The sequence below is a fragment of the Oryctolagus cuniculus genome, chromosome 3 (genome assembly GCF_051225735.1).
Source record: "Oryctolagus cuniculus isolate XC-2025 breed Fujian yellow rabbit chromosome 3, ASM5122573v1, whole genome shotgun sequence".
NCBI classification, from domain to species: Eukaryota; Metazoa; Chordata; class Mammalia; order Lagomorpha; family Leporidae; genus Oryctolagus; species Oryctolagus cuniculus.
In genome coordinates, this window is record NC_142869.1 from 140763648 (window position 1) to 140790820 (window position 27173).

At 46.4% G+C, this 27173-nt stretch overlaps 1 protein-coding gene across 4 annotated transcripts in view; it reads left to right on the forward strand.

Moving 5' to 3' along the window:
- SLC26A5 (solute carrier family 26 member 5) overlaps positions 1-27173 on the forward strand; it is a 66014-nt gene that overhangs the window by 14895 nt on the left and 23946 nt on the right. For 3 of the 4 annotated variants that reach the window (XM_051848011.3, XM_089327982.1, XM_089327981.1), the window contains exons 3-8: positions 13131-13334; positions 14341-14480; positions 21442-21552; positions 22750-22916; positions 23478-23642; positions 26026-26178. In XM_051848011.3, coding sequence (XP_051703971.2) covers positions 13183-13334; positions 14341-14480; positions 21442-21552; positions 22750-22916; positions 23478-23642; positions 26026-26178 — 888 coding nt within the window. In that variant the 5' untranslated portion in view covers positions 13131-13182. 4 annotated transcript variants of the gene reach the window in all.

Genomic DNA, 27173 nt, shown 5'->3' on the forward strand with positions numbered 1-27173 from the left:
ACACACACACACACAATATATAAAGTACAGTTTGAGAATAAGTTTTGCAGTTATTCTCATAGTACAACTCATTAAAGACAGAGGTCCTACATGGGGAGTAAGCGCACCACGCTGATCCGAAGGCAGGAGCCAGGTGCTTCTCCTGGTCTCCCATGGGGTGCAGGGCCCAAGGACTTGGGCCATCCTCCACTGCACTCCCTGGCCACAGCAGAGAGCTGGCCTGGAAGAAGGGCAACTGGGACAGAATCTGGCGCCCCGACCGGGACTAGAACCCAGTGTGCCGGTGCCTCTAGGCGGAGGATTAGCCTAGTGAGCCATGGCGCCGGCCCTGTATGATCTTTTACACTTAATCCTACCTATATGTCACTTTAACACTTAACATGATCACTTTAGCAATTAAGATAGCATTTTTACCACCAATTTTAATGGGATTGGAGTCCCATGACAAGTTTTTAAACTGTATCCTTAGAAGTAAGTCTGTAGGACTATGCGCAGAACTATACAGCTTTACAGTTATAAACTTCCTCATCCCTCTCTTATTCTCCCTCTTATTTTTTACTGGGATCTATTTTCAATTGCCTTTATATACATATGATTAACTCTATGTTAAGTAAAGAGTTCAACATATAGTATGAAGAAGAAAAAAGGAAAAAAAAAGAAAAGACAAAATATAAATAAACTGTCCCTCGACAGTCAGGACAAGGGCTATTCAAGTCATTGTTTCTCAAAGTGTCAATTTTACTTTTATGGCTTGCATTTTAGGAGTGCTATTAACTCTCACAGATCAGGGAGAATATATGGTATTTGTACCTTTGGGACAGGCTTATTTCACTAAGCATGAAGTTGTCCAGATTGATCCATTTCATTGCAAATGACTGGATTTCATTTTTTACTGCTGTGCAGTATTCCATAGTGTACATATCCCATAATTTCCCTATCCATTCTTCTGTTGATGGGCATTTAGGTTGATTCCATTTCTTGGCTATTGTGAATTGAGCTGTAATAAACATGGAGTTGCAGATAGCTCTTTTTTTTACTGATTTCCCTTGGGTAAATTCCCAGGAGTGGGATGGCTGGGTCGTATGGTAGATCTGTCTTCAGATTTCTGAGGTATCTCCATACTGTTTTCCACAATAGCTTTATGAGTTTACATTCCCACTAACAGTGGGTTAGGGTGCCCTTTCCCCACATCCTCTCCAGCATCTGTTGTTAGATGATTTCTGTATGTGAGCCATTCTAACTAGGGTGAGGTGAACCCTCATTGTGGTTTTGATTTGCATATCCCTGATGGCTAGAGATCCTGAACATTTTTTCATTTGTCTTTTGGCCATTTGGATTTCCTCTTTTGAAAAATGTCTGTTTAAGTCCTTGGCCCATCTCTTAACTGGGTTGTTTGTTTTGTTGTTGTGGAGTTTCTTGATCTCTTTGTAGATTCTGGTTATTAATCCTTCATCAGTTGTATAATTTGAAAACAATTTCTCCCGTTCTGTTGGTTGCCTCTTCACTTTCCTGATTCTTTTGCTGTAAAGAAACTTCTCAATTTGAAGTAATCCCATTTGTTAATTTTTGCTTTGACTGCCTGTGCCAATGTCTTGCAGAGTTTCCCCAATGTTCTCAATTATTTTGATGGTGTTGGACACAGATTTAAATCTTTAATCCATGTTGAGTGGATTTTTGTGTAGGGTGTAAGGTAGGGGTCTGTCTTCATGCTTCTGCATGTGGAAATCCAGTTTTCCCAGCACCATTTGTTGAAGAGACTTCCCATGCCCCAGCAATTGGTTTTAGATCCTTGGTCAAATACAAATAGGTTGTCAATGTTTCGATTGATTTCTGGGGTTTCTATTCTGTTCCATTGGTCTATCCATCTATTTTTGTACCAATACCATGCTGTTTTGATTATAACTTCCCTGTAGTATATCCTGAAATCTGGTATTGTGATGCCTCCAGCTTTACTTTTGTTGTATAAGATTGCTTTAGCTATTTGAGGTCTTCTGTGCCTCCATATGAATTTCAGCATCATTTTTTCTAGACGTGAGAAGAATGTCTTTGGTATTTAGATTGGTATCACATTGAATCTGTAAATTGCTTTTGGGAGAATGGACATTTTGATGATATTGATTCTTCCAATCCATGAACGTGGAAGATTTTTCCATTTTTTTGTGTGTCTTCTATTTCTTTAAAGTTTTGTAAGTCTCATCATAGAGTTCTTTGACATCTTGAGTAAATTTATTCCAAGGTATTTGATTGTTTTTGTAGCTATTGTGAATGGGATTGATCTTAGAAGTTCTTTCTCAGCCATGGCATTGTCTGTGTATACACAGGCTGTTGATTTTTGTGTATTAACTTTATATCCTAATATTTTACCAAACTCTTTTATGAGTTCCAATAGTCTCTTAGTGAAGTCTTTTGGATTCCCTATATATAGAATCATGTCATCTGCAAATAAGGATAGTTTGACTTCCTCCTTCCCAATTTGTATCCCTTTGATTTCTTTTTCTTGCCTAATGGCTCTGGCTAAACTTTCAGGACTATATTGTATAGCAATGGTGAGAGTGGGCATCCCTGTCTGGTACTGGATCTCAGTGGGAATGCCTCTAACTTTTCCCTGTTCAGTATGGTGCTTGCCATAGTTTTGTCATAAATTGCCTTGATAGTGTTGTTAAATGTTTTATAAGAAATGTTTTAGGTTGATACAGAAAGATCACCAGGATTATTTTTTAAAAGATTTTATTTATTTGAGAGGTAGAGTTAAGACAGAGATAATGAGACACAGAGAGAGAAGTCCCCAAATGGCTCCAATGGCCGGAGCTGAGCCAATCTGAAGCTGGGAGCCAGGAGCTTGTTCTGGGTCTTCCACATGGGTACAGGGGCCCAAGCATTTGGGCCATCTTCTACTGCTTTCCCAGGCCATAGCAGAGAGCTGGTTGGGAAGAAGAGCAACCAGAACATGAACAGGCACCCATATGAGATGCTGGCACTGCAGGCAGAAGCTTAGCCTGCCGCGCCATAGCACTGGCCCCACCAGGGTTTATCATTAAATCAAAAAGGCAATGTATAAAACAGCACTAAGGCATGATTTAATTAATGGGAATATATGTGTATTTTCATATCTGCTTGTGTGTATATAAAATATTTGAGAAGACATATAGGGAATGGGTTCTATTGTTTCCCAGCCATGGAATGGAAGTAAGCCCTCACTTGAATTCTTTTTAAATGTGGATTTTTGAGCTATGTGAATATATTAGTGATTGAAAAAAAGCAATTAAAGAGCAGTCATGCTCCTCATTTTTTAAAAGATTTATTTATTTATTTGAAAGAGTTACACAGAGAAGGAGAGGCAGAGAGAGAGAGAGCTTCCATCTGCTGGTTCACTCCCCAGTTGGCTGCAGCAGCCAGAGCTGTGCTGATCCGAAGCCAAGAGCTTCTTCTGGATCTCCCGTGTGGGTGCAGGGACCCCAGGACTTGGCCTATCCTCTACTGCTTTCCCAGGCCATTGCAGAGAGCTGAATTGGAAGAGGAACAGCCGGAACTTGAACTGGCGCCCATCTGGGATGCCAGCACTGCAGGCAGTGGTTTACCTGCTATGCCACAGCACCAGCCCCTCATGCTCCTCATTTACAAATGAGCAGCCTGGAGCTAAGGGGAACTACACGCCTAGTAGTAATGCTAGTCACACAGAGCACTTACATGATCAACACTTCAGAAGCTTTTTCTAATTTACCTCTACAGGGCTATTATTTTTATGTCACAGTTACAGCTGCAGAATTTGAAGAGAACATAATTTATTACCGAACTCTGGGCCACATTTGGATGTAATAATTACTCTGGGACAGCAGGCCAAAGCCACGCCCTATGGTCTCAATACTTAGGGCAAATAACTTGCTGATGTTCCACCATAATGGCAGAGTGGGACCAGTGCTGTGGCATCATAGACTGAGCCTCTGCCTGTGGTGCCAGCATCCCATATGGGTGGCAGTTCAAGTCCCAGCTGCTCCTCTTCCAATCCAGCTCCCTGTTAATGTGCTGGGAAAGCAGTGGAGGATGGCCAGGTACTCGGGGCTCCTGCACCCATATGGGAGATTTGGAAGAAGTTCCTGTCTTCAGGCTGGCCCAACCCTGGCTGTTGTGAACATCTAGGGAGTGAACCAGCCAATGGAATACCTCTCTCTCTCTCTCTCTCTCTCTCTAACTCTGCCTTTCAAATAAATAAATATTTTTTAAAAAATAAAAGAGCAAAGTCTTGAACTGAGGTTAATGGCAATACAAATCTTTTGAAAGTTTTTTTTTTTTAATTATTTTCATGTTGTTTGAAAGGCAGAAGAAGAGAGAGACAAGCAGGCAGAGCTTCTATCCACTGGTTCTCTCCCCAAATGCCCACAACAGCCAGATCTGGGCCACGTGGAACTCAGGAGCCTGGATTTCAATCCAGGTCTCCCACTTGGACGGCAGGGACCCAAGTACTTGAGCCATCACCCGTTGCCTCCTGGGGTGCACATTGGCAGGAAGCTGCATCAGAAGCAGAGTAGCTGGGACTCGAATCAGGCACTCCAACGTGGCATTGCAGGCATCCCAAGAAGTGGCTTAACCTCCGCCAGTGCCCACATCACTAGGCCTGGCCTCCAAGCCAATCCTTCTGATCCCCAGGCCTTGCATGTGGTATTGGTGATCTGGATCCTAATTTCAGAGCCCTTTGGCAGAGGACTGTTAGGGGTGGGATAACTATAAAAGAAGAAGGAAATGACATGCAGAGCCCTAGGCCAGCTGGTCCCAGAACCTTGGCCTCACTACTGAGATATACCTCTGTCGAGGAAATGTACGGAGGCCCCTGTGAGCTAGGCCACGGCTCGATCCCAGGCAGCAGCCCTGCCCTCGCACAGCTGCCAATCCACAGTCAAGATCAGCTTGCATCAACCTGAGGGCTCTCTGCTCTCCCTGAGTACTGGGCCACTATAATCAATCAGAGATTATTAAGAAGGGATAGCAGATCATATATCCTGGTTATGCTAAGGGTTCAGAAGTATAAAGAGGAACTTTTTCAAATTGTTTTCAAGTAAAGTTGTAAGTGGAAAAAATATTTTTGGATTTTAAATCATGAGATCTTTTCTGAGTGCTATGTACATTATAGAACAGTTTATGTCTTGCTCTGGGCAGAAAAAAATTCTTAATTGGTTTTTGTTAGTTGTTCATGCAAATACCTATAGAGAAGGTATATAAAAGAGTAGATTTCTCTGTCTCTCTAACTCTGCTTTTCAAATAAATAAACCTTAAAAAAAAAAAAAAAAGTAAACTTGGGAATGTGCTGCCATGCTTGGAACTAAAAGGTTCACATATGCTTTACCAGCTGAGTCAAGTCCCAGCTGCTCCACTTCGGATCCAACTCCCTGCTGATGCTTCTAGGAAGGCAGTGAAAGATGATCCAAGTACTTGGGCCCCTCCCCACAAGTGGGAGACCTGGATGAAGCTTCTGACTCCTGACTTCTGTCTGGCTTAGCCCTGGTCGTTGCAAGCATCTGGGAGTGAACCAGTGGATGGAAGATCTCTCTGTCTCTATAATTCTGCCTCTTAAATAAATAAAATAGATCTTTAAATGAACATACACACACATTACCAGAGTTGCAAATGCCTACTGTGAGTGGATGGATGGATGGATGCCCTGATACTCATTAGTTTCTTTTTATTTATTTATTTGAGAGATAGAGTTACAGACAGTGAGAGGGAGAGACAGAGAGGTCTTCCTTCTGTTGGTTCACTCCCCAGATGGCCGCTACAGCTGGCGCGCTGTGCTGATCCGAAGCCAGGAGCAGGTGCCTCCTCTCAGTCTCCTACACAGTGCAGGGGCTCAAGGAGTTGGGCCATCTTCTACTGCTTTCCCAGGCCACAGCAGAGAGCTGGATTGGAAGAGGGGCAGCCAGGGCTAGAACCGGTGCCCACATGGGATGCTGGTGCTGCAGGCAGAGGATTAACTTACTGCACCACGGAGCCAGCCCCTGATGCTCATTACTTTCTAATACCTCCAAGCCACAGAGAAAAATGCTTGGTTTCAAACCTTGAAGAAAAGCATTGCTGTGCTATTACTGTCCTTAGTTTCAAGAAACTGAATCCATTTTACCAAGTTTCAGCACACAGAAAGTTCAATGGTGTTTTAAACAAATCTGCCAAATACTGTTCTCAAGAATGTGTCATTAGAACCTTTTTTTTTTTAAGAAGCAAAGAATTTGTTTTTATATTTATTTTTACATTTTATTTATTTTAAGAGGGGAAGAGGGCTGGTGCCGCGGCTCACCTGGCTAATCCTCCGCCTGCAGCACCGGCACCCCAGGTTCTAGTCCTGGTCGGGGCGCCGATTCTGTCCCGGTAGCTTTTCTTCCAGTCCAGCTCTCTGCTGTGGCCCAGGAGTGCAGTGGAGGATGGCCCAAGTGCTTGGGCCCTGCACCCTCATGGGAGACCAGGAGTAGCACCTGGCTCCTGGCTTCGGACCAGCGCGGTGCGCCGGCTGCAGTGGCCATTGAGGGGTGAACCAACGGCAACGGAAGACCTTTCTCTCTGTCTCTCTCACTATCCACTCTGCCTGTCAAAAATAAATAAATAAATAAATAAAAAAGAGGGGGAGAGACCTCCCTGCTCCTGTTCACTCTTCAAATGCCCACAACTGAGATTTTGCCACACTGAAGTCAGGGACCTCAATTTGGGCCTCCCATGTGGGTGGCAGGGGCCCTACCACTTGAGCTATTACCTGCTGCCCGCGCCACCCCCCCCCCCACCCAGGGTTACATCAGAAGGAAGCTGGGATTGAGAGCGGAGCGGGGGCTTGAACCCAGGCCCTCCAATATAAGGTACAGGTGTCCCAAATAACATTTCAACTACGGTGCCAAACTGCTTCCCAAAAACAATAAAGAGGAGGAAGCATAGAAGCTGAGAGAATAGAATGCAGGAGCTAGAGGGAAACATTAGTCAAAGGCAGCGAAGTCTCAGTTATGCAAAATGAGTAAATCCTAGAGATCTGTGTAGTAGCATGCCTGTAGTCAACGGTTCTATGTTGTGTATTTATGAGGTAAGATCTTGGGATGTTCTATCACAAGATAATAAAGAGAGCAGGAGGAGGGCAGGTGCTATTGTATAGTAGTTTAAGCATTTTCCTGAGGCACCGGCATTCCAAATGGGCACCAGTTCAAGTCCCAGCTGCTCCACTTTTTACTCTTTGAATGGGAGCATTCAAAGAGTAAACCAGCTGATAGGAGATCTATGTCTGCCTTTCTCTTTCAAATAAATAAATGAAATAATAAATATCAAAAAAAGAAATAATAAATATCTATGTCTTTTCAATTTGATAAGTGCTTTGAATTGGAAGCAGGTTTGTGTTTTGAGAACATTTTTGTAGAAGTCGTTCACCCTCAAGTTAGTGTAGGCAAGTCCATTTTCTCACGTACAAAGTGAGAGTTAAATTGCATGGTCTTCAAGATTAAGATCTAAAATATGAAAAAAAAAAAGATATTCTAAACTGCGGTAAAATCCCTTGTTTTACGGCTGTGCAAACTGTGTCTTAAACCTCTAGGCCAATTTGCTGTTCTGTCGTTAGTGTTTTGTTTGAGGACCTACCAGAGGATTTTTCTCTTTAGGCCATCTTTTTGTTTGTTTGTTTGTTTTAAACTTTTTGAAAGGCAGAGTTACAGAGATAGAGACAGAGAGAGAGATCCTGCATCCCCAAGTGGCTGCCACTAAGGCTGGGCCAAGCCAAAGCCGGGAACTTCTTCTGGGTCTCCCACATGGGTACAGGGGCCCAGGCGCTTGGGCCATCCTCCACTGCTTTCCCAGGTGCATTAGCAGGGACTCATACCGGCGCCTGTATAGGATGCCAGCAACACAGGTGGTGGCTTTACAAGTTCTGCCACAATGCTGGGCCCTTTAGGCCATCTTAGAAGTGACTTTTCTCATGGAAGGATTTTAATTATGTAATCATCGTTGATGCGAAACTCCCCCAAAACGGCAGCCTTTCACTGTGACATCATTTTCTTTCTTTGCCAGTTGACACATCCCTGGAGTGACAGACACCTGACTGTAGCCAGGATTCTAGCACCTCAAAAATACTTGTGAAACCCTTTTTCCATGTCTCTTCTTAACCCATAAAAGTTAGGGTTGTCAGGTTTAGCATAGAAAAATAGAAGATACTCAGAGGGAGACAAAGAAAAAATTTTTACTACAACATGTGAAATCCACAATCATGTGTTGCCTATGTGACCTTCAAATTTAAGTAGACCACCTGTTCTTCTCCAGCAACCCTACAGCGGGTGCACACAGGATCACCAAGTCCATCTGATGTTCCGAGATCTCAATTTCTTTGAGACTTGCTCCTGATTTAAACCTTCAGGGAAATGGCTGTGACTTTGGAGCTGTGTTTGCCGGGAGTACAGTGGGTGTAGCCCTGTCCACTTGGACCCAGCTGCCTTTTGTTGTGTCAGTATGAGCTTAGTAAAAAGACTTTAATGGAGACACTCATGCTAAGTATTTCTCTCTCTTGTAACTTTTATTAAATATTTCAGGGACCCAGTAAGTGAAGATCGTAATGTAGTACACAATGTCTGTGCACCCCATGCAATGACCTTCTTTTTGTTTGTTTATGTGGGTGGGTATGGGCCTTCCTTTTGCCACCTCCTAAGGTAGTGGTTTTGAACTTTGACTACACAAGAGAATCCCTGAGAGCTTCTTTTTTTTTTTATTTTTTTTTATTTTTTGACAGGCAGAGTGGACAGTGAGAGAGAGAGACAGAGAGAAAGGTCTTCCTTTGCCGTTGGTTCACCCTCCAATGGCCGCCGCGGCCGGCGCGCTGCGGCCGGCGCACCGCGCTGATCCGATGGCAGGAGCCAGGAGCCAGGTGCTTTTCCTGGTCTCCCATGGGGTGCAGGGCCCAAGCACCTGGGCCATCCTCCACTGCACTCCCTGGCCACAGCAGAGGGCTGGCCTGGAAGAGGGGCAACCGGGACAGAATCCGGCGCCCCGACCGGGACTAGAACCTGGTGTGCCGGCGCCGCTAGGCGGAGGATTAGCCTAGTGAGCCACGGTGCCGGCCAGAGAATCCCTGAGAGCTTCTTAAACTCTCAGTCCCTGCTGGCTTCCCAGACCAATTAACTCAATCTCTGGCAGTATCTGGCCCCAGCAATATTTAAAGCTACCCAGGGAACTCTTCTGTGCAGCCAGTGCTGAGAGCCAATGCCCCAAGAGAAAATGGCAAATCCAGAGATGCATTTTTACTGCTAAATCAGTTTCCTTACATTTGAAATTCCTCTTCAGAACTACTTTGTGTACTCTTCATTAAGCAGTAGAATTGTAGCATACCATATGGGATATGGGCATTTCTAGGGGAGGCTTCCAGCTATAGCATATTGATTATTTATTATTTTGTCTGACCTTACTGTATTATACCATATCTCATATTAGAAGATTTACTCTTCTTAGAAGTTATCTTATCTGGCTTTAATTGTGTCACTGATTTTCTAAATTCCTGAAAGCCTGTCATCATCATTTTAGATGCTCCTTTTTTATTTTCTCATGTCTTTTCCATATGTATTTCTCTGTCTCAGGACATAAACCACTGCTTCTCCACTTGCGCTGGTCTTTGGGATTGTCTTAGGATGCTTTTAAAACAGATACCTGGGTGCATGTCCTGGAGGCTGTGGTATGGGACCCAGGCCCAAGTGGGTTTGGGGGGCTTGTTTCTTTTTAATTTATTTGAGAGACAGACAGAACTCCCACCTACCAGGTCACTCTCAGAATGCCCACAGTGGCAGGGGCTGGGCCAGGAGGAAGCTAAGAGGCAGGAACACAGTCCAGGTCTCTGAACTCCTGGAGCAACCCAGGTGTTCTGAAGTGTTCAAGTGTCTTAACTGCTAGGCTAAACACCCACCCCTCTGATGGTGTTTTTAGTACCTGGGGAGGTTCTGGGTTTAGGTAGAGATGAAAGCCAGTCTCTTTATATATGTCTAGTACCTACCTGGCAGATCATCTTAATGTCCTGGGGGATTTTTTAAACCTGCATAGAAGGAACTGTGAGGATCTAGGAGAATACATAAGGGGGGTGATAAGTGCCTTTTGCATGAATGTGTATAAATGAGGGATTACTGATGTTGGGAATAGCCAAATTATTTTTAATTTACTTATTTATTTGAAAGGCAGAACAATAGAGAGAGAGAGGAAAATACAAAAAGAGAGAAAGAGAGGTCAATCTTACATCTACGAGTTGATTCCCCAAATGGCCTCAGTGGTGAGGGCTGGGCCAGGCTGAAATCAGGAGTCTGGAGCTCCATCCTGGTCTTCCATATGGGCAGCAGGAGCCTGAGCACTTGAACCATCTTCAGCTGCTTTCTCGGGTGCATTAGCAGGGAGCTGCATTGGAAGCAAAACAGTCAGAACTTGAACCTGCACTCAGATGTGATGCCAGCATCACAGGCAGCAGCTTAACCTGTGTCACGGTGCTGGCCCCTAGCCAAGCAACCTCTGAGAATGAAAATTAAGATGGGTGTTTGATGCAGCACTGAAGTTGCTGCTTAGATTCCTGCACCCCAGATTGGAGGGCCTGGTTTACGTCCTGGCTCTTCCAATCCAGCTATCTGCTAATGCACACTCTTGGAGATAGCTTTAATGGCACAGAATACTTGGGTCACTTCCTGGGTGGAGCTCCTGGCTCCTGGTTTGGGCTTGGCCCAGTCCTAGGCATCACAGACATGTGAGGCATGAACCAACCAATGGAAGGTGTTTCTTTCTCCCTCTTTATCTCCCTCCTGAATGTCTCTTTTCATCTCTGTCTGCCTTTCAAATAAAATGAAAATTTTTTTAATTAAAAAAATCAGAATGTCTAACTACATAGTTGGATGCAGGGACATTTGCTGCCCACACCAAGTGAATGTCCATTGTCCATCCAGGCACCACTCTGGAAATTCCTAATCCATTAGGAATCCATTCAGAATCACTCCCTGGCACCAGTAGCCGATGCTTTCCCCAGACCGTGGCGCTAACTGGCAAGGGTTGGTCCCCTCTGTCTCGTAGATGGACACCATTGCTTCACAGTGGTCATCATAATTCATCCTGTTGACTGCTGAGCAAATTCATGTGGATAACAGTAAAATCAAAGTGAGTTTTTGCAACAGGAGAAAAATCAGAGCTGCATTCTCATTAGAGCTCCCTCATGAGGGTCTTTCTATCTCTGAGGGGCCGTAAGAAGGAGGACATGACCTTCCTGGCAGAAGACAGAAGATCAAGGAGGAGAAGTCCAGAAAAAAATAATTTTTTGAAAATTTAGGCAGACTTCTGTAATATGAAATATCAGAGAAGAAGTGTGGTGTACATTATCAACAGTCATGATCTAGCCAAATGATATGGGATGCCGGTGCCGCAGGCAGAGGATTAACCAAGTGAGCCACAGCGCTGGCCCCTGCCCAGTTTTTTTAACAGATTAAATCATTGCAGTTGTAGTTAGTTGAAGCTGTGACTAACCCTTGGCGGTCTTTTCTCCTTCTCTCCAGAGGTAACAACATCTTGGTCTTAGTGTTTATTATTATTATCAATGCTCTGATACTTTTATGAGGTGTCTATGTATCTAAAACAATGTATACAACTGCTTTGTAAGTTTTTAAACTGTTGTTTGGTTAATTGCATTCTGTAAGTATTCCCCTATGCCTTACATTTTTTAATTGACTTTAAGATTCTATTTATCTGAGAGGCAGAGAGAGACAGAGCTCTTGTCTGCTGGTTCATTGCCCACAGACCCACAACAGCCAGGGTCAGAGCCAGTAGCCAGGAACTATGTAGGTGGCAGGAACCGTTCCATCCACTTGAGCCATCACCTGCTGCCTCCCGGGGTCTACACTGGCAGGAAGCTGGAATCAGGAGAGGCAGCTGTCCATGCCAGGCACTCTGGGATGTGGGCATCTTAACCACCAAGCCAAATACCTGTTCCCTGTATTTTTCTTTAAAATCAAGCTTTGGAGACTTATTGATGACACCTACAGATTTAGTTTGTTTTTTAAATACTATATAGTGTTCAGTTTATTAAAATGCTAAAATGTGTTTTATTGTATATGTGTAGACACTTGAGGTGTTTTTCAAAAATTTTACAATCATATAGCTACTGTGAACATTCCTGTATACACTTTCATCTGCGTAGACATGTTGAACTTTTCTTTCACTTATATAAGTGGTATTCACTATATAGCATGAAAAAGAATTACCAACAGTTTTTACAGTGTATCTCCTTGCAACATCATCAGCTTTAGAACAATATGATAGAGTACAGAGTTGCACTAATGTTTTTAACTATAGCCTTCTGCAAATGTCACCAGGGACTTCCCTCACGGAGTCATACGAGCCTCGGTTCTGAACCATAGGATGATTTAAGAAGTCATCAGGGGCTGGCGCTGTGGCGCAGTGGGTTAAAGCCCTGGCCTGAAGCGCCGGCATCCCGTATGGGTGCTGGTTCTAGTCCCGGCTGCTCCACTTCCAATCTAGCTCTCTGCTATGGCCTGGGAAAGCAGTAAAAGATGGCCCAAGTCCTTGGGCCCCTGCACCCGCGTGGGAGACCCAGAAGAAGTTCCTGGCTCCTGGCTTTGTATTTACCTCTCTCTGTGTAACTCTGTCTTTCAAATACATAAAATAAATCTTAAAAAAAAATACAAATGCTATTTAATAAAAAAAAGGAAGTCATCAACCATAAATTCAGAGTCAGAAAAGGAGACTAATAAACCATCAGGAAACTTGAGGTCCCAATTGAGGATTGATCCTAGCCTCGTTTCTGTTCTCTTCTTAGAGAGCTAGTTGGAGTTGGCCTGCTTTGCAGTTCCGCTTACCTGGAACCAGAGGCCCTGGCTGCAGTGTTCAGCCCCTCAGCTTGCGAGATTTTATGAAAAGCAAACCCTATTACTCACTTAGCGCCCTGGGAAGGAAGAAGTCACGTTTACTCTTTTTCTCGATCCTGGTTTCGTTTCAGTTCTCTGTGCTTACTGTTTAGAGGACAGGGTGGAAGGTGCCCTGGGGTGACTAAAGAAGTCCTCAGGAGAACTCGGGGCACCACAAGGAAGAGCGGCCAGGGGGCGGTTGGCAGGAAGACTTTGGCATCTAAAACAGAGTTTTCTCTCCTCGCTTAGTGACGCTCCGCAATGCTTGTCTCCTGCCGCTGATGACTGATGTCAGAGGACGATGGATCATGCGGAAGACAGTGAGGCCCTGGCGGCCGCCCAGAGGTACTGCGTGGAAAGGCCCATCTTCAGCCATCCCGTCCTCCAGGAAAGGCTGCACAAGAAGGACAAGGTTGCGGACTCCATCGGGGATAAGCTGAAGCAGGCATTCACGTATGTCGGCCCCCAGCCTGCCTCCTTTCCCATACTGTGCGGTGATGCCATGAGCCAGGTGGGAGGCGGAGATCTGTTAGGTGATGTGGAGACGAAACGAACGGGCAGCATCTGCAATTTGCAAAGCCGTCCGCAGCCGTTCAGCCAGGGTTAGATACGGGGTTGAACGTAGGTATGTATCTGACCATGTATGTTGGATTCCTACTGTGCCTTACATCTGCGTAAAGCAGGAGTGGGGGATTTTTTTTTTTTCTTAACAAGGGCTATTTGGGTATTGACAGCATCATTCACAGGCTCCTACAACATTAGCAACTTAAAAAACAGCCTGCCATAGATGTGTTGGATTTCAAGTCCTGTCTGGTTGCCTTAGCAGGTCTACACCAGATGATTTTGCAGGCCTTGTTTGACCCACAGGCCAGATGTTCTCCACCCCCTAGTAAAGGTTTACACAAGCAACCCCCTTTCTGTTTCCCTTTCAAGTACCCACGTCTTCGCTCGGCCTCCCAGTGATGCTGCAGCCACTGTGTCTCTGGTTTGCACTCTGGACTCCCACCCCATGGAGTAGCATCCAGAATCACCAATTGTGAACTTGTCCTTGTTGCTCGTCTTAGTGTGTTTTCTGTTGCTGCTAACACAAGACGGGGCACATTCTAAGTCCAAGAGGCTCTCTGTTCGGTCCGTGGTTGTGGTGGCCCAAGGGATGAGACCCTCTTGCAGGGCCTCCCAAGGTGAGACAGGGGCACACACAGGTGTCTGTGGTCTCTCTCTCTCTCCAGTGTCAGTCATGGGTGCTGCACCTGCTGACCTCACCTGTACCTGCCCACCTTCAAACCCACTTACTGCCTCTCAGCAGGAACCAAACCCCAGCGGAGTTTCAGAGGGGATAAGCTGATTGCAGACTTTAGCATCGTCACTGCTGGGTCTGAGGAAGGGAGGGAGAATGCGTGGGTGTGACGTGCAGAGACATTCCCCATTTACACCTTTCTCTCTGTCTTTGTCCTTCTAGATGTACTCCCAAGAAAATAAGGAATATCATTTATATGTTCCTACCCATAACTAAGTGGTTACCAGCGTACAAATTCAAGGAGTACGTGTTGGGTGACTTGGTCTCGGGCATAAGTACGGGGGTGCTGCAGCTTCCTCAAGGTTAGTGGAACACTTGCCACTGTCTCCTCACACAGTCACTTGACCTTGTTTCCGTTTATTCTATCATCATTGCAGGTGCAGTGGATTTTTGCTTTGTTTTGTTTAAGATACTAAGGTGTAGCTTCTTTTTAAAAAAAAAATAGATTTATCTATTTGAAAGAGTTACAGAGAGAGGTAGAGACAGAGAGAGAGGTCTTCCATCTCCTGGCCACAATGGCCGGAGCTGCACCGATCTGAAGCCAGGAGCTTCCTCCAGGTCTCCCATGTGGGTGCAGGAGCCCAAGGACTTGGGCTGTCTTCCACTGCTATCCCAGGCCATAGCAGAGAGCTGGATTGGAAGATGCCGGCACTTCAGGCCAGGGCGTTATCTTGCTGTGTCGGCCCCAGGTGTAGCTTCTTTTTTACGTGCTATTTATTTTACTTGAAGAGCACAGAAAGAGATCTTCAATCAGTTGGTTCGCTCCCCAAATACCCACAACAGTCAGGGCTGGGTCAGGCTGAAGCCAAGAGCTTGGAACTCCATTCAGGTCTCCCACGTGGAAGGCGATGATCTAAATGCTTGAACCATCACCTGCTCTTACCTGTGGTATGCCTGAACAGGACACTAGATTGAAGGTAGAGCCTAGACTCGAGCCCAGGGACTTGACTATGGGAATCAGTACCTGCTATGCCTAACATCCACCCAAAAACCCATAGATTCTTATCACACCATTCTATTAACCATCACCTGCATAAAGGAATGCTTTAGAAATGTTTACCTTATAAAAAGCCCCAGGGAGATTGACATATGGCACAACAGGTAAGTTGTTACTTGGGCCACCTGCATCCCATATTGGAGTGCTTGGTTCAAGCCGCAGCCGCCCTACTTTCAATCCAGCTTCCTGCTGATGCACGCCCTGGGAGGCACCAGATGGTGGCTCAAGTCTTTGGGTCCCTGCCATCCACATGGAAGACCTGGGTTTAGTTCTTTGCTAGGGCTTCAGCCTGACCCACCTCTAATTATTTGGGAAATTTAAAGAGTAAACCAGCGAAGAAAAAAACAATTCTTCTGCCCCTCCCTTCTCCCCCTTCCTCTCCCTCTCCCTCCCCCCACCTCTCTCTGCCATTGAGATGAAATGAGAATAAATAAATAATCTCAAGCAAAAATCCCTAGGGATATTAATAGTGAAAAATGATGGTGCTGTTTTGTGGATCAGTACACTGGTTGTGTATTATCTTGCCTCTTATCAGGTCATTCAGACAGTCAACAGTTTGTGGTGGTTCTTAAGTTCTTGACTTAAGAAGATTTATTTATTTGAAAGAGTTACAAAGAGACAAGAGATCTTCCATTTGCTGGTTTACTCCCAATGTGGCCACAACAGCCAGGGCTGAGCCCGGCTGAAGCCAGGAGCTTAATCCGGGTCTGCCACATAGGTGGCGGGGTCACAAACGCTTGGACCATCTTCCACTTCCTTTCTCCCAGGCACATTAGCAGGGAGCTGGGTCAGAAGTGGAGCGACTAGGACTTAAACCAGCACCCATACGGGATGCCAGTGTCATGAGCAGCTTTACCTGCTGTGCAACAGTGCCGGCCCCGGGTTCTTGACCTCTAATTCCATATTTTAACGACAAGGGACCATGATGAACCAAATTTCTTTACAACTCTGTGGTTTTATAGGTAATGTAAGGGCTCAAATACTCATTAATTTATTCATGGAGACAGTATGTGATTATTAAGCTCCTGCCTGGCCTCCTGCCACTAACTGACCATTCAAAGAATACGATGTGCGGTAAACAGAGGCCCATTTAGGTCTCTGTTGTTTGCTTGTTTGTTTTTTAAGGATTTCTTCTGTATAATTGTTTCAAATAAATAAAAACCCAAGAGATCTTCCATCCACTGATTCACTCCCCAAATGGCTCCAATACCCAGGACTGGACCAAGCTGAAGCAGGAGTCTGGAAGTCTGTCCACATCTCCCATGTGGATGCAGGGGCCCAAGCACTTGGGCCATCTTCCACTGCTTTCTCAGGTGCAATAGCAGGGAGCTGGATCAGAAGTAGAACAGCCAGGTCTCAAACCAGCACCCATATGGGATGACAGTGTCACAGGCAGTAGCTTTACCCTCTGTGCCACAACACCATCCCTGTAGTCAAACATCCAAAAGTAAAGCCTAGGGGCTGGTGTTGTGGCACCATGATTTAATCTGCCTGGCTGCATCTCCGGCAACCCAAGCAGGCACTGGTTCGAGACCCGACTGCTCCACTTCAGATCTAGCTCTGAATGAGCTCGCTGTCTGTATCACTCTCACTCTCTCACTCTCCTTCCCTTTCTCCCTCTCCCCATTCCCATCCATCTCTCTCTCTGACTCTGCCTTTCAATAAATAAAAGTTTTATCAAACTGGTATTTTTTGGCCCCTCATTAATCAAGGACAGAAAAAATGAAAGAACAGACACAGTGAAGCAGAGGAAAACCAATGGCAAGCAACTGGGCAAGTGACTGGTGAATCAGAGCAGAGGAAGCTGAGACTTGGGAGCCTTCGTCCAGAGCCCTGGGGGACTGGAGGCTCCTGGTGTTGTCAAAGCTGGGAGCCAGGCAGAAGCTGACAGCAAGGGCCTTGTTGGAAGTCTCATCTGATAAGGCACGCGTGGACGCTCAGGTTGTCAGCCATATGCCGTGTGATCGGGTACTGGGGCTGTGAGGAGGAATCGGTGAAAGTCTGCATGCTGGGCTGTGCGCCTTCAAAGACTGTTCCCTCTCCCTGCTCAGCTTCCAGTGCCTGCAGAAAGACTTAGAGCCCAGGCAGCTGGTGAACTCCCCCAGAGAAAAGACCTGGAGTGACAGCTGGAAGTCCCCCAGGAAGGATGCTGGCTGGACACCCAGCAAGGCCCATCAGAAAACGACGTGGGCTGTGCACTTGAAGCTTCAAGAAAGAAACCAAGGGCCAGCACTGTGCTACAGTAGGTTAAGCATCCATCTACGGCACTGGCATCCATATAGACACCAGTTTGAGTCCCAGCTACTCCACTTCTGATCCAGCTCTTTGCTAATGCACCTGGGAAAGCAGCAGAAGATGACTCAAATGCTTGGGTCCCTGCACCTGCATGGAGACCCAGAAGAAGCTCCAGGCTCCTGGCTTCAGACTGGCCCAACTCTGGCTATTGTGGCCATTTAGGGAGTGAACCAGTGGATGGATGATCTCTTTCTCTCTCTCTCTCTCCCTCTGTCTGTAACTCTGCCTCTCAAGTAAGTAAGTAAGAAAGAAAGAAAGAAAGAAAGAAAGAAAGAAAGAAAGAAAGAAACCAAACCACACAGGAAAAAAAGGAACTCATCAGGAATGGAAGTAACAGAGAATGATGGCATTGTCACACAGCATGCATCCCATCTCAGAGTGCCTGGGGTCAAGTCCTGGCTTGGCCTCCTATCCAGCTTCTTGCTAAAGCAGACTCTCGGGGGTGGTGAATGTTGGCCCCAAAGCTTGGGCCCCTGCCACTCATGAGGGAGACCCAGACGGAGTTCCTGGCTTCTGGTTGTGGCCCTGATCAGTCCCAGCTCTTGCAGGCATTTGGGGAGTGAATAGGTGGATAGAAGCTCCCCCCTGTCTCTTCTCCCCTCTCCTCCCAAATAAAATTAAAATAAACTTAAAAAAGGAAAAAAGGTAGAGCTAGCATTGTGGTACAGCAGATTAAGCCTCTGCCTGTAATGGCAGCATCCCCTATGTGTCCTGGATGCTCTACTTCCCATCCAGCTCCCTGCTGATGCACCTGGGAAAGGAATGGAAGAAGGCCCGAGTGCTTGGGCCCCTGCACCCACACGGGAGACCCAGATAAAGCTCTTGGCTTCTGGCTTTTGTATGTTTCAGCCCTTGTTGTTGTGGCCATTTGGGGAGTGAATAGCGGATAGAAGAGACAACTATCTCTCTCTCTTTCCTCTCCCTCCCTAACTCTGCCTTTCAAATTAAGAGAAAAAAAAAAAAAGTAAGGAGCATTCAAAGAATAATAGCCCATAAAAATTGTAACTATGACAGCTACAATCAGATATTTGGTTGGAGGATTGGAAGATAAAGGAGAACTCTGCTGGAAGAGAGAAACATAAATCCATAAATAAGAAGAGAACAAATGAGAATATCAGAGGCTCAGCCCTGGTGCTCTGGCCTGTTTCCTGTAGGACTTCCAGAAAGAAAGAAAGCAGGGAAACAGAAAGGAGGAAGCCACTAAAGAATAATTCCTGTCATTGAAATGCCCAGATTTTCAGACCAAAGAAAGTCATTAAGTACCCAGCAGAATATATGAAGGAGAACTCAGAAACAATGCACGCTATAGTGAGAGAATACCAGGGGTAAAGGAAAGTTCCCAAGCTTTCTAGAAAGAAAACAACGCATCTAATTACAAAATAACTGATGTGGTACTGAAATGATGGGTGTAATAGAAAGTTAACAGCTTATGTCTAAAGTTGATAAAAATGAGAAACAGCACTATCCTCGTGTTACTAGGAACTGGGTTTCCCAGCACCGCACCAGGTACGTATTGTAGGATGTTTAGTAGCATCCTGGCCTCGACGCCAAGTGCAGGGCCACCTCCCGCCCCCACCGTGATCAGCAGCAGTGTCCATCCCAGATGTCAGAAAATGGAGATAGAGGGCAGAGCAACCACCAAAGAAGGGAGCAGCACCTGGAGGGAGGGCAGGAGGCAGAAGAGTGCCTGCGTGTTTCTTTGCTAGAAACAAAAAAATTTTAAAGGCATTAGAGTGAACATATGAAACAGGGATATTTTCCCAACTTCTCTTTGGCTAGAGGTGTTTTCTTCCCAGCCTAACAGCACATTAAGAGTGTTTCCTGGCTGTCCTGAGTCCCCACGGTGGAGAACAAAGGGCATTTGTGCCTGCACGTCCAGACCATCTCTGCACAACTGTGAGTCAGTGACACCAGTGCTCTCTCTGGAACGCATCACTCCAACGGCGTATGAGGGCCGTCTGGGATGAGAACTCCTAATCCCCGCAGGAAAAGTCTCTGACTGCCCTTAAACAGTAACATCTGTTAAAAACAACTCTGAAGTGAACCTGCCCCTGCGTGCTTACAGCAGCCTTACTCGTAATGGTCAAACCTTGAAAGCAAACAAGACATGCTTCAGGTGAATGGATAAATAAGCTGTGATACACCCAGACAAAAGAAAATTAATGCTAAAAAGACAGGAGGGGCTGACATTGTGGTGCAGTGGGTTTAGCTGCTGCCAGCCATGCCAGCATCCCGCCACCCCGCCACCCCACTTCCAGTCCAACCCCCTGCCTAATGCACCTGAGAAAACAGCAGAAGATGGCTCAAGGGCTTGGGTCCCTGCCACCCACGTGGGAGACCCAGATGGAGTCCCTGGCTTTGGCCTGGCCCAGCCCTGGCCACTGTGGCCATCTGGGGATTGAACCAGTAGGTAGATCTCTTTCTCTATCTGCCTCTCCTGCTCTGTCATTCTGACTTTCAAATAAAATTTAATTTAAAAAATAAAAAGAAACAAGGAAATGTAAATGCATCTCAGTAAGTGAAAGAAGCTAGTGTGAAAAGGCTGCAGACTATATGATTCCAACCATTCAACTTTCTGGAAAAGGCAAAGCTATGGAGACAGTAAAAAAAAAAATGGATGGTTATGGGCCAGCGCCGTAGCTCACTGGGTTGGTCCTCCACCTGTAGCGCCGGCATCCCATATGGGCACTGGGTTCTATTCCTGGTTGTTCCTCTACCAGTCCAGCTCTCTGCTGTGGCCCAGGAGGGCAGTGGAGGATGGCCCAAGTGCTTGGGCACCTGCCACCCACATGGGAGGCAAGGAGGAAGCACCTGGCTCCTGGCTTCGGATCGGCAAAGCGCCGGCCGTAGCAGCCACTTGGGGGGTGAACCAACAGAAGGAAGACCTCTCTCTCTGTCTCTCTCTCTCACTGTCTAACTCTGCCTGTCAAATAAATAAAAAAATAAAAATAATAATCATAAAAGATGGATGGTTGCCCAGGTTTGCAGGGAGGAAGGGATGAGCAGCCAGAGCACAGAGGACGTTTAGGACAGTGAATCTCCTCTCTGGTGCTGGAATGGAGTCTCCCTGTCCCTGTGTAATTATGTGGAAATTCCACCATCAACAGTGAAATCTTTCAACCTACAGAACATGCACCACCAAGAGTGGACCCTGTTGCAAACTCTGGACCTTGAGTGATGATGTAGCAAACAGACCACCGTGGTTGGGGGTACTGATGGATGGGGGAAGCCATGTGAGCATAGGGGTAGTATAGGCAGGAGATCTCTGTGCCTCCGCTCAATTTGCTGTGAACCTACAAATGCTCTAAAAAAAAATAACATCCATTAAAAGATGGAAGTCTGTCGGTCAAGGATGAGAAGAACTACCCGTGACAGCATAATGAAGAGATAGTCCTCCCCAGAGTGGAACCAAACTGCCTAAATGTCCTCAGGTGCAAATGCCAGGCTTTCCCATTAGGTGAGTGGGCACCCTGCAAGGTAACCAGGCTTGGCTCCCATCAAAAGTGCCTGCCCGAGAATTCTGCCTACAGGTTGAGCATATAGCAGTGGCAAGAAAATGGAAGACTACCTTCTAATAAAGAGGCAGAGAGAGGAATCCATGAGTGAGGTGGAGGCGCTGCTATGTAGGGCAAGGAATGCTGCAATAGGATGTCCAGATCACAACCACACCCATTCACTAAGACTTTTAGGCTCTTACCTAATTTGTGAGAGAATAAAGCAAGAAAATATTCCACCCACTGGCCCAGAGCAGCTGGCCGAGAAAACCCTCTCAGCCTGGACTTTGCCCACAGATGCAGGAGCCATGCAGGACAGCCGTGGAAGAGCAAGAAGCTCGGACACATTGGTCTAAATCTAAACGGGCTCCACGTGGCCATCCGAGTTAGAGAACCGAGAAGAAGAAAACGTGGACCCCCCCACCCCGGCCCTGTTTTCTAATGATCTTCCCGTATCTGTGCTTTTGAATCCCGCAGGCTTGGCGTTCGCGATGCTGGCAGCTGTGCCTCCCGTGTTTGGCCTGTACTCTTCGTTTTATCCTGTGATCATGTATTGCTTTCTGGGAACCTCCAGGCACATCTCCATAGGTAAAAGTTTACATACTTGATATTTTAGCACCTTTCCTTTTGGACCTCCAAGCTTTGCAATGTGAGAAGTAGCATGGTTGTTACAGGAACGTCTGCTTGATGATAACTTTTGATACTACGTACACAGTACTTTTTTTAAAAAACTCCTGAGATTTCAAGAACTAGTAGCTTTCTTAATCATCTTAAGATAATAAAGACCATGTTCTTGTGAGAAAGAGCAATTATTGAAATCCATGACATTAGATAAATGCTTTATTTCTTAATGCAAGTTGCTTGAATCTGATTTTTCTATCTGTTAATTTTAAGAGTAGTACTTTAGGTTCCTATTGCTATGTGGTTACTTCATCTTATTTTAGGCAAACACACACACACACACACACACACACACGGTGGTTCAGATATCCATTCTTGGGTAACAGGTGCCCCCACACTTTGACAGCTCACAGAATGATCATTGTGTATTCTCTCACAGTTCCTGTGAGTCATGTTTCTTAAGGAAGGGCTGTCTGGGCAGCCCTCCTCCCTCCCTGCCTCCCTCCTATCCTCCCTGCCTCCCACCTCACCTTCCCTTCCCTTCCCCTTCCCCCTCTCTCCTCCCTTCTTTCCAGGTAATCCCAGGACTCCTGCATAGGGTCTAGGTGAAGCTTTCCTACATACAGTGGCTCCTGGGGCTTTCCCTTGGCCTCCAGCACAAGTACTGCTGCTCTTAGGGGGAAGCCGCACCAGCCTCTATTATTGCAAGTCCCACAGGGTCATTTCTGGTTGCCAGCGGATCTCAAACCCACGAGATTCTAGGAGAGAAGAATTAGACTCCACCTCTTGATAGGGAATTGACTAGGTTATAGATAAGTGTGTAGGACGAAGAGTATTGCTGTGGTCAGTTTTGGAAAAAGATCTTCAAAAAGTTTATGGGAAACGCTTGGTGTGAAAAAAAAATGCATAGATTTTAAGTATATTTTGTACCAAAAATAAAATGTGTTAATACCATTTTCCACGTACTTTTTGAAGTCCATTCATGCAGTCTGTGCACACAAGGTTGCTCGCACCCCAAGAGCAGGACGCCGAAGGAGGGCAGTGCAGCCTTTGGTCCACCTCACCTGTGTCTCCGGTGGACTGGCAGCAGCCACGTCAGACATACCCTGGAGCAGGGTTTCCTTGCACCCTGCAGCAGGGCTCACGTGCGCCTTGTTATTTCAGGTCCTTTTGCCGTCATTAGCCTGATGATAGGTGGTGTGGCTGTTCGACTGGTACCCGATGACATAGTTATCCCAGGAGGAGTAAACGCAACCAACGGAACAGAAGCCAGGGACGCCTTGAGAGTGAAAGTCGCCATGTCGGTGACCTTGCTTTCGGGAATCATTCAGGTAGGACTCAAAGATGGTGATGGGTTCTCATTTGTTCATTTGGTAAATAGCCACTGGGCACTTGTGGTCGGTGTTACCGCACCAGGGCAGAGTCCGCCCGCAGAACTCCAGGGCTCCAGCTCATAGCACACAGGAGCGCTCCTCCAATGCCATGCCTTGTTACTACAAGGAGTGCTGGCAAGCTGCACTTAGGGCGGGCCCAAACACAAGAGGAGCTGGAAGCAGTGGGATAGGGTAGGGCTGGGGAGAGGCCAGCCCTTATCAGCTGTAAGGAGCAGCCAGCAGTCCTGCGCTCCGTGACGGTGTGTGCCCCTGGCTCTGTGGCACAGGGAAGGCAGGGCCCTGGCCAGTGCCCTGTAGGGCTCCAGGCTACTCCCGGCTTTCCACTGCGTCCTGTCCAACCTGTGGTTTACGTGTAAGCCACTAACTGCAGGCACAAGTGTCTAGTGGCAGGAGGTAGTCCAGAAAGAAGTTTGGAATGTTTTTTTTCTTGGTTGCATCTTCCTGATCTATCATGTGATTTATTTGTTTCTTTGTCATTTAAAAAAAAAAAAAAAACAGTTCTGCCTAGGTGTCTGTCGGTTCGGCTTCGTGGCCATCTACCTCACGGAGCCCCTGGTGCGCGGCTTTACCACCGCGGCGGCCGTGCACGTCTTCACCTCCATGTTAAAATACCTCTTTGGAGTTAAAACCAAGCGGTACAGTGGGATCTTTTCGGTGGTGTATGTAAGTAAGCAGCTTCCTGACTCACTGCTCGTTTCTTCTTCACTCTCCGCCTTTCTCCTGAGTGTCTAGTTCCCCGGCGAGCCTGAGGTTCCCTTTTCCCAAGAATTTCCAGCACAGGGAGAACGGTCAGGGGTTCTAAGGCTTTCTGAGAGGCACGCTGTCATGGGCATCAGTATCTCCATCTCTGTTCCCAGTTCTTGTCCCCGCAGAGGTGAGAATTCAGAGGCATGAATATGGTGCACGAGGGAGCGCAGAACGTATTTGAGAGTGAGCGAGCGAGTATACACTCAGGTGAGAGTGTGGGCAGCCCCACACGGAGGGAGACCCGTCCCGAGTGGGCCACTGAGTTGCCTATGAGGAGGGAGCATTGGAGGAGGCCAGAAACCAAAAAAGCAAAAAGGGCGTTTCCACATGTAATAGGCACTTTTATGGGGTAGGGGGTGGCGTCTGGGCAAGGTTTAGCGTGTGTCTGAGGGTTTCTGGGAGTTTCATGGTGCCTCCACCTGGAACTTTGCTTCCCATGTGGCCATCATGGCATCTCCTCCTTCCTGGTCCCAGATGAGACACAGGTGCATCCTGGGAACGTGGGCATGCTGGATTGGTAGGTAGGGGGTAGAGTTAGTGCAGGGCTGGCAGGGCTCGTGAGAAAACTCTTACAGCTCAACTATTCCTACCTAATCTTCCTGCCTAGTTCCCACATGGAACTAGGATCACAAGAAGGATCACACCCCAGAGTCCTGCTTTATCAATGCATGGCTCTACCTACTGCACAAGGAAGCTGTTGTCAGACTTTTATTTAATGACTGCACCATCACTGGCAAAGACATCGACCAAGTTCCATTTGTTTTAGAAACTAACAAAGATTGTGTCTCTCAAAAACAGTCAAGAAGGCATAAAAATAAGTAAGGCTATGAAAAATTTCACTAACACAGTTAACCAGTTCAATGTAAGGAAACATATATAGACTGTGCCCAACTCAGAGAAAATAGAAATCATTGGCAAGCACATAGCAAACTATGGTAATAGCTGATGGTATTGACGCCGGTCACAAATTCTAAGAACTCAGTATTTTTTCACAGAGTACAGTAATCAGTAACCAATTGTATCAGTAACTAAACGTATTTATATGCACGTGTATATCAACAACTAAATAGAGCTTTAAAAACCCCATACATCCTATGACACTGATTAAAAATTCCAAGAATTCACTATTTTTTCAGAGTGTGATAAAACTCAGAATCAGTAACTACATATAACTTTAAAGCCCCCTACAGTTAGAAACCAAAAAACACATTCCTATACAGAGGGAATTCAGGAGTAGTGAGCATCAACTGACAAGGGAAGTGTTGCCCTTCGCAACGTCAGAGGTGTCGCTGAAGCCATCCCTGGAGAGAGAAGCCTAGAGCCAGTGCGCTCGAGTGCCTCACACTGTGCTGGGCTCTGAGCTACAGCAGCGAGCCGGGCAGAGGGAGCCCTCGCCCTTTGGAGCTGACAGCCCAGGGAGGAGACAGCTGGTCAGCCATGAACCGTTAGGTGTGTGGTCAGTGACGAGCAGCGTGAAGGGCTACGAAGGAAAGATCTAGGCTGCTGCAGGGACGCCTTTAGAAGAGAGGTCCAGGAAAGTCTCTGAGGAGGTGTATTTCCACAGTCAGTGCTCTGTTACGATGTAGTCAGACTGTAGGCATATTCCCTAAATACCGAAATTCGCAGTTTCCCCTGATGGCTAGCAGCATCCTTCTTACTCTGGGACCTCCCAAAATGCCTTGTCACAAAGGAAAGACGATGCACAAACACACCTGGAAGCTGTAGGCAGGTGGGAAAGGGTGTGTGGCCTGGGCTCGGCCAGGAGTTTACTTCACTGGCATCAGATGAGAGCTGGCTGTCTCCGGGGCACTCAGTAACCCTAGGAGATCATTAGGTGGCCTTCCCCTCCAACTCTCCTGGGCTCCTTCCAGACACGGCCACTCTCTGGACTTCAAAGCCTGATTTCTCTTTCACCTGCTAACAACAATCCCCTCGCTCTTGGAGCTCCTACAAGCCCTTCTATGCTAGGAGCCTTTTGCTCCTATGGACTCGTAATTCTTTCCTAACGCACGGGACTCAGGTTCATGGTTACGTTTCTACATGTGATAATACCACATGGAGATGTCAGCATGTCGAAAAAATACCACAAGTTTGTTGGATAAGAACTGCAGCTACCGAGTTGCATGAGGGGGGTTAAAGATGCCTCCAGGTTGGAGGAAGCTGCTGGGAGTGCGACGGCAGCCTGAGAAGCCGGCACGAGCAGGGTCCTGCCTGCTGGCCGGCCGCGCTACTGCACTAGTGGGACTCTGTGCTCCAGAGCTGCTCCTGATGTAAACACCCAGTGTTCACTGTGTTGCAGAGTACAGTTGCTGTGTTGCAGAATATTAAAAACCTCAACGTGTGTTCCCTAGGCGTCGGGCTCATGGTTTTTGGTTTGCTGTTGGGTGGCAAGGAGTTTAATGAGAGATTTAAAGAGAAATTGCCGGCACCCATTCCTTTAGAGTTCTTTGCGGTAAGTCAACTCAAGGCTGTCACCTGTTTGGCTTCTGGGATTGCGCCCACGTTTTTATATGAAGGGTTGCGAAGTGGGTGCTAGCAGAGCAGGGAGGTAGAGCGTCTTTTGTTCTGTTGGTTCTGCCAAAAGAAGATTAGACTTTGTCAAAGGGAGCTTTTACCAACTCACAAAAAAGCTAGAAGCTTTAAAACATAGACAAAGATGTTTGACCCCTAAGTGGAGACCATACGTGACTGTTAACACTAATTACTGCTGAGAGATAGGATTATGGAGGATTTGATTGCCTCACATTTTTATTGTCTAATTGTTTTCTAATGAGCAAAAATATTGCCTTAATTACCTGAAAAAAGAATTCAACTGTTTCCATTTTTTAAAAGATGAGGGTCCCCAAACTTTGTCAGCTCCCTAGCAGTCCTAAGCCAAAAGCCAGTTCACTGAGTAAATGGCTAAGTCCCAGCACCTTAGGGCATGTTTATGATTGACAGCTGGAGAGCTGGCACTTGATAAGAAATATGCCTGTGAATCGGAATTTTAAAATGCAGTTTTAAGAAAGCACAATTACTTACTCATGGCATGTAGGTGCCTGCGGAGTACATACCCCAAACCTTGAAACCAGGTTGGACATCGCTGCCTGATTTCCTGTATTTTCATATCATTCCTACTTTTTGAGAGAGGGAAGAAGGGAGGGAGAAAGAGGGAGAAAGAAATCTCCCATCTGCTGGTTCATTCCCCAAATGCCTGCACAGGCTGAGGTTGGGCTAGGTCAAAGCCAGGAACTGGGAACTCAATCCAGGTCTCCCACATGTATGATGGGGACCCAACCACCCGAGCCATGACATCCTGCCCTCCAGCATCCACACGTCCACACTGGCAGGAAGCAGGACTTCAGAGCAGAGCCAAGGGTCATTTGGATATTTATGACATCATTCATGGGCCATACAGAATCATCCACTTTAAAATTAGCCTGCTGGAGATGTATTGAATTTCAAGTC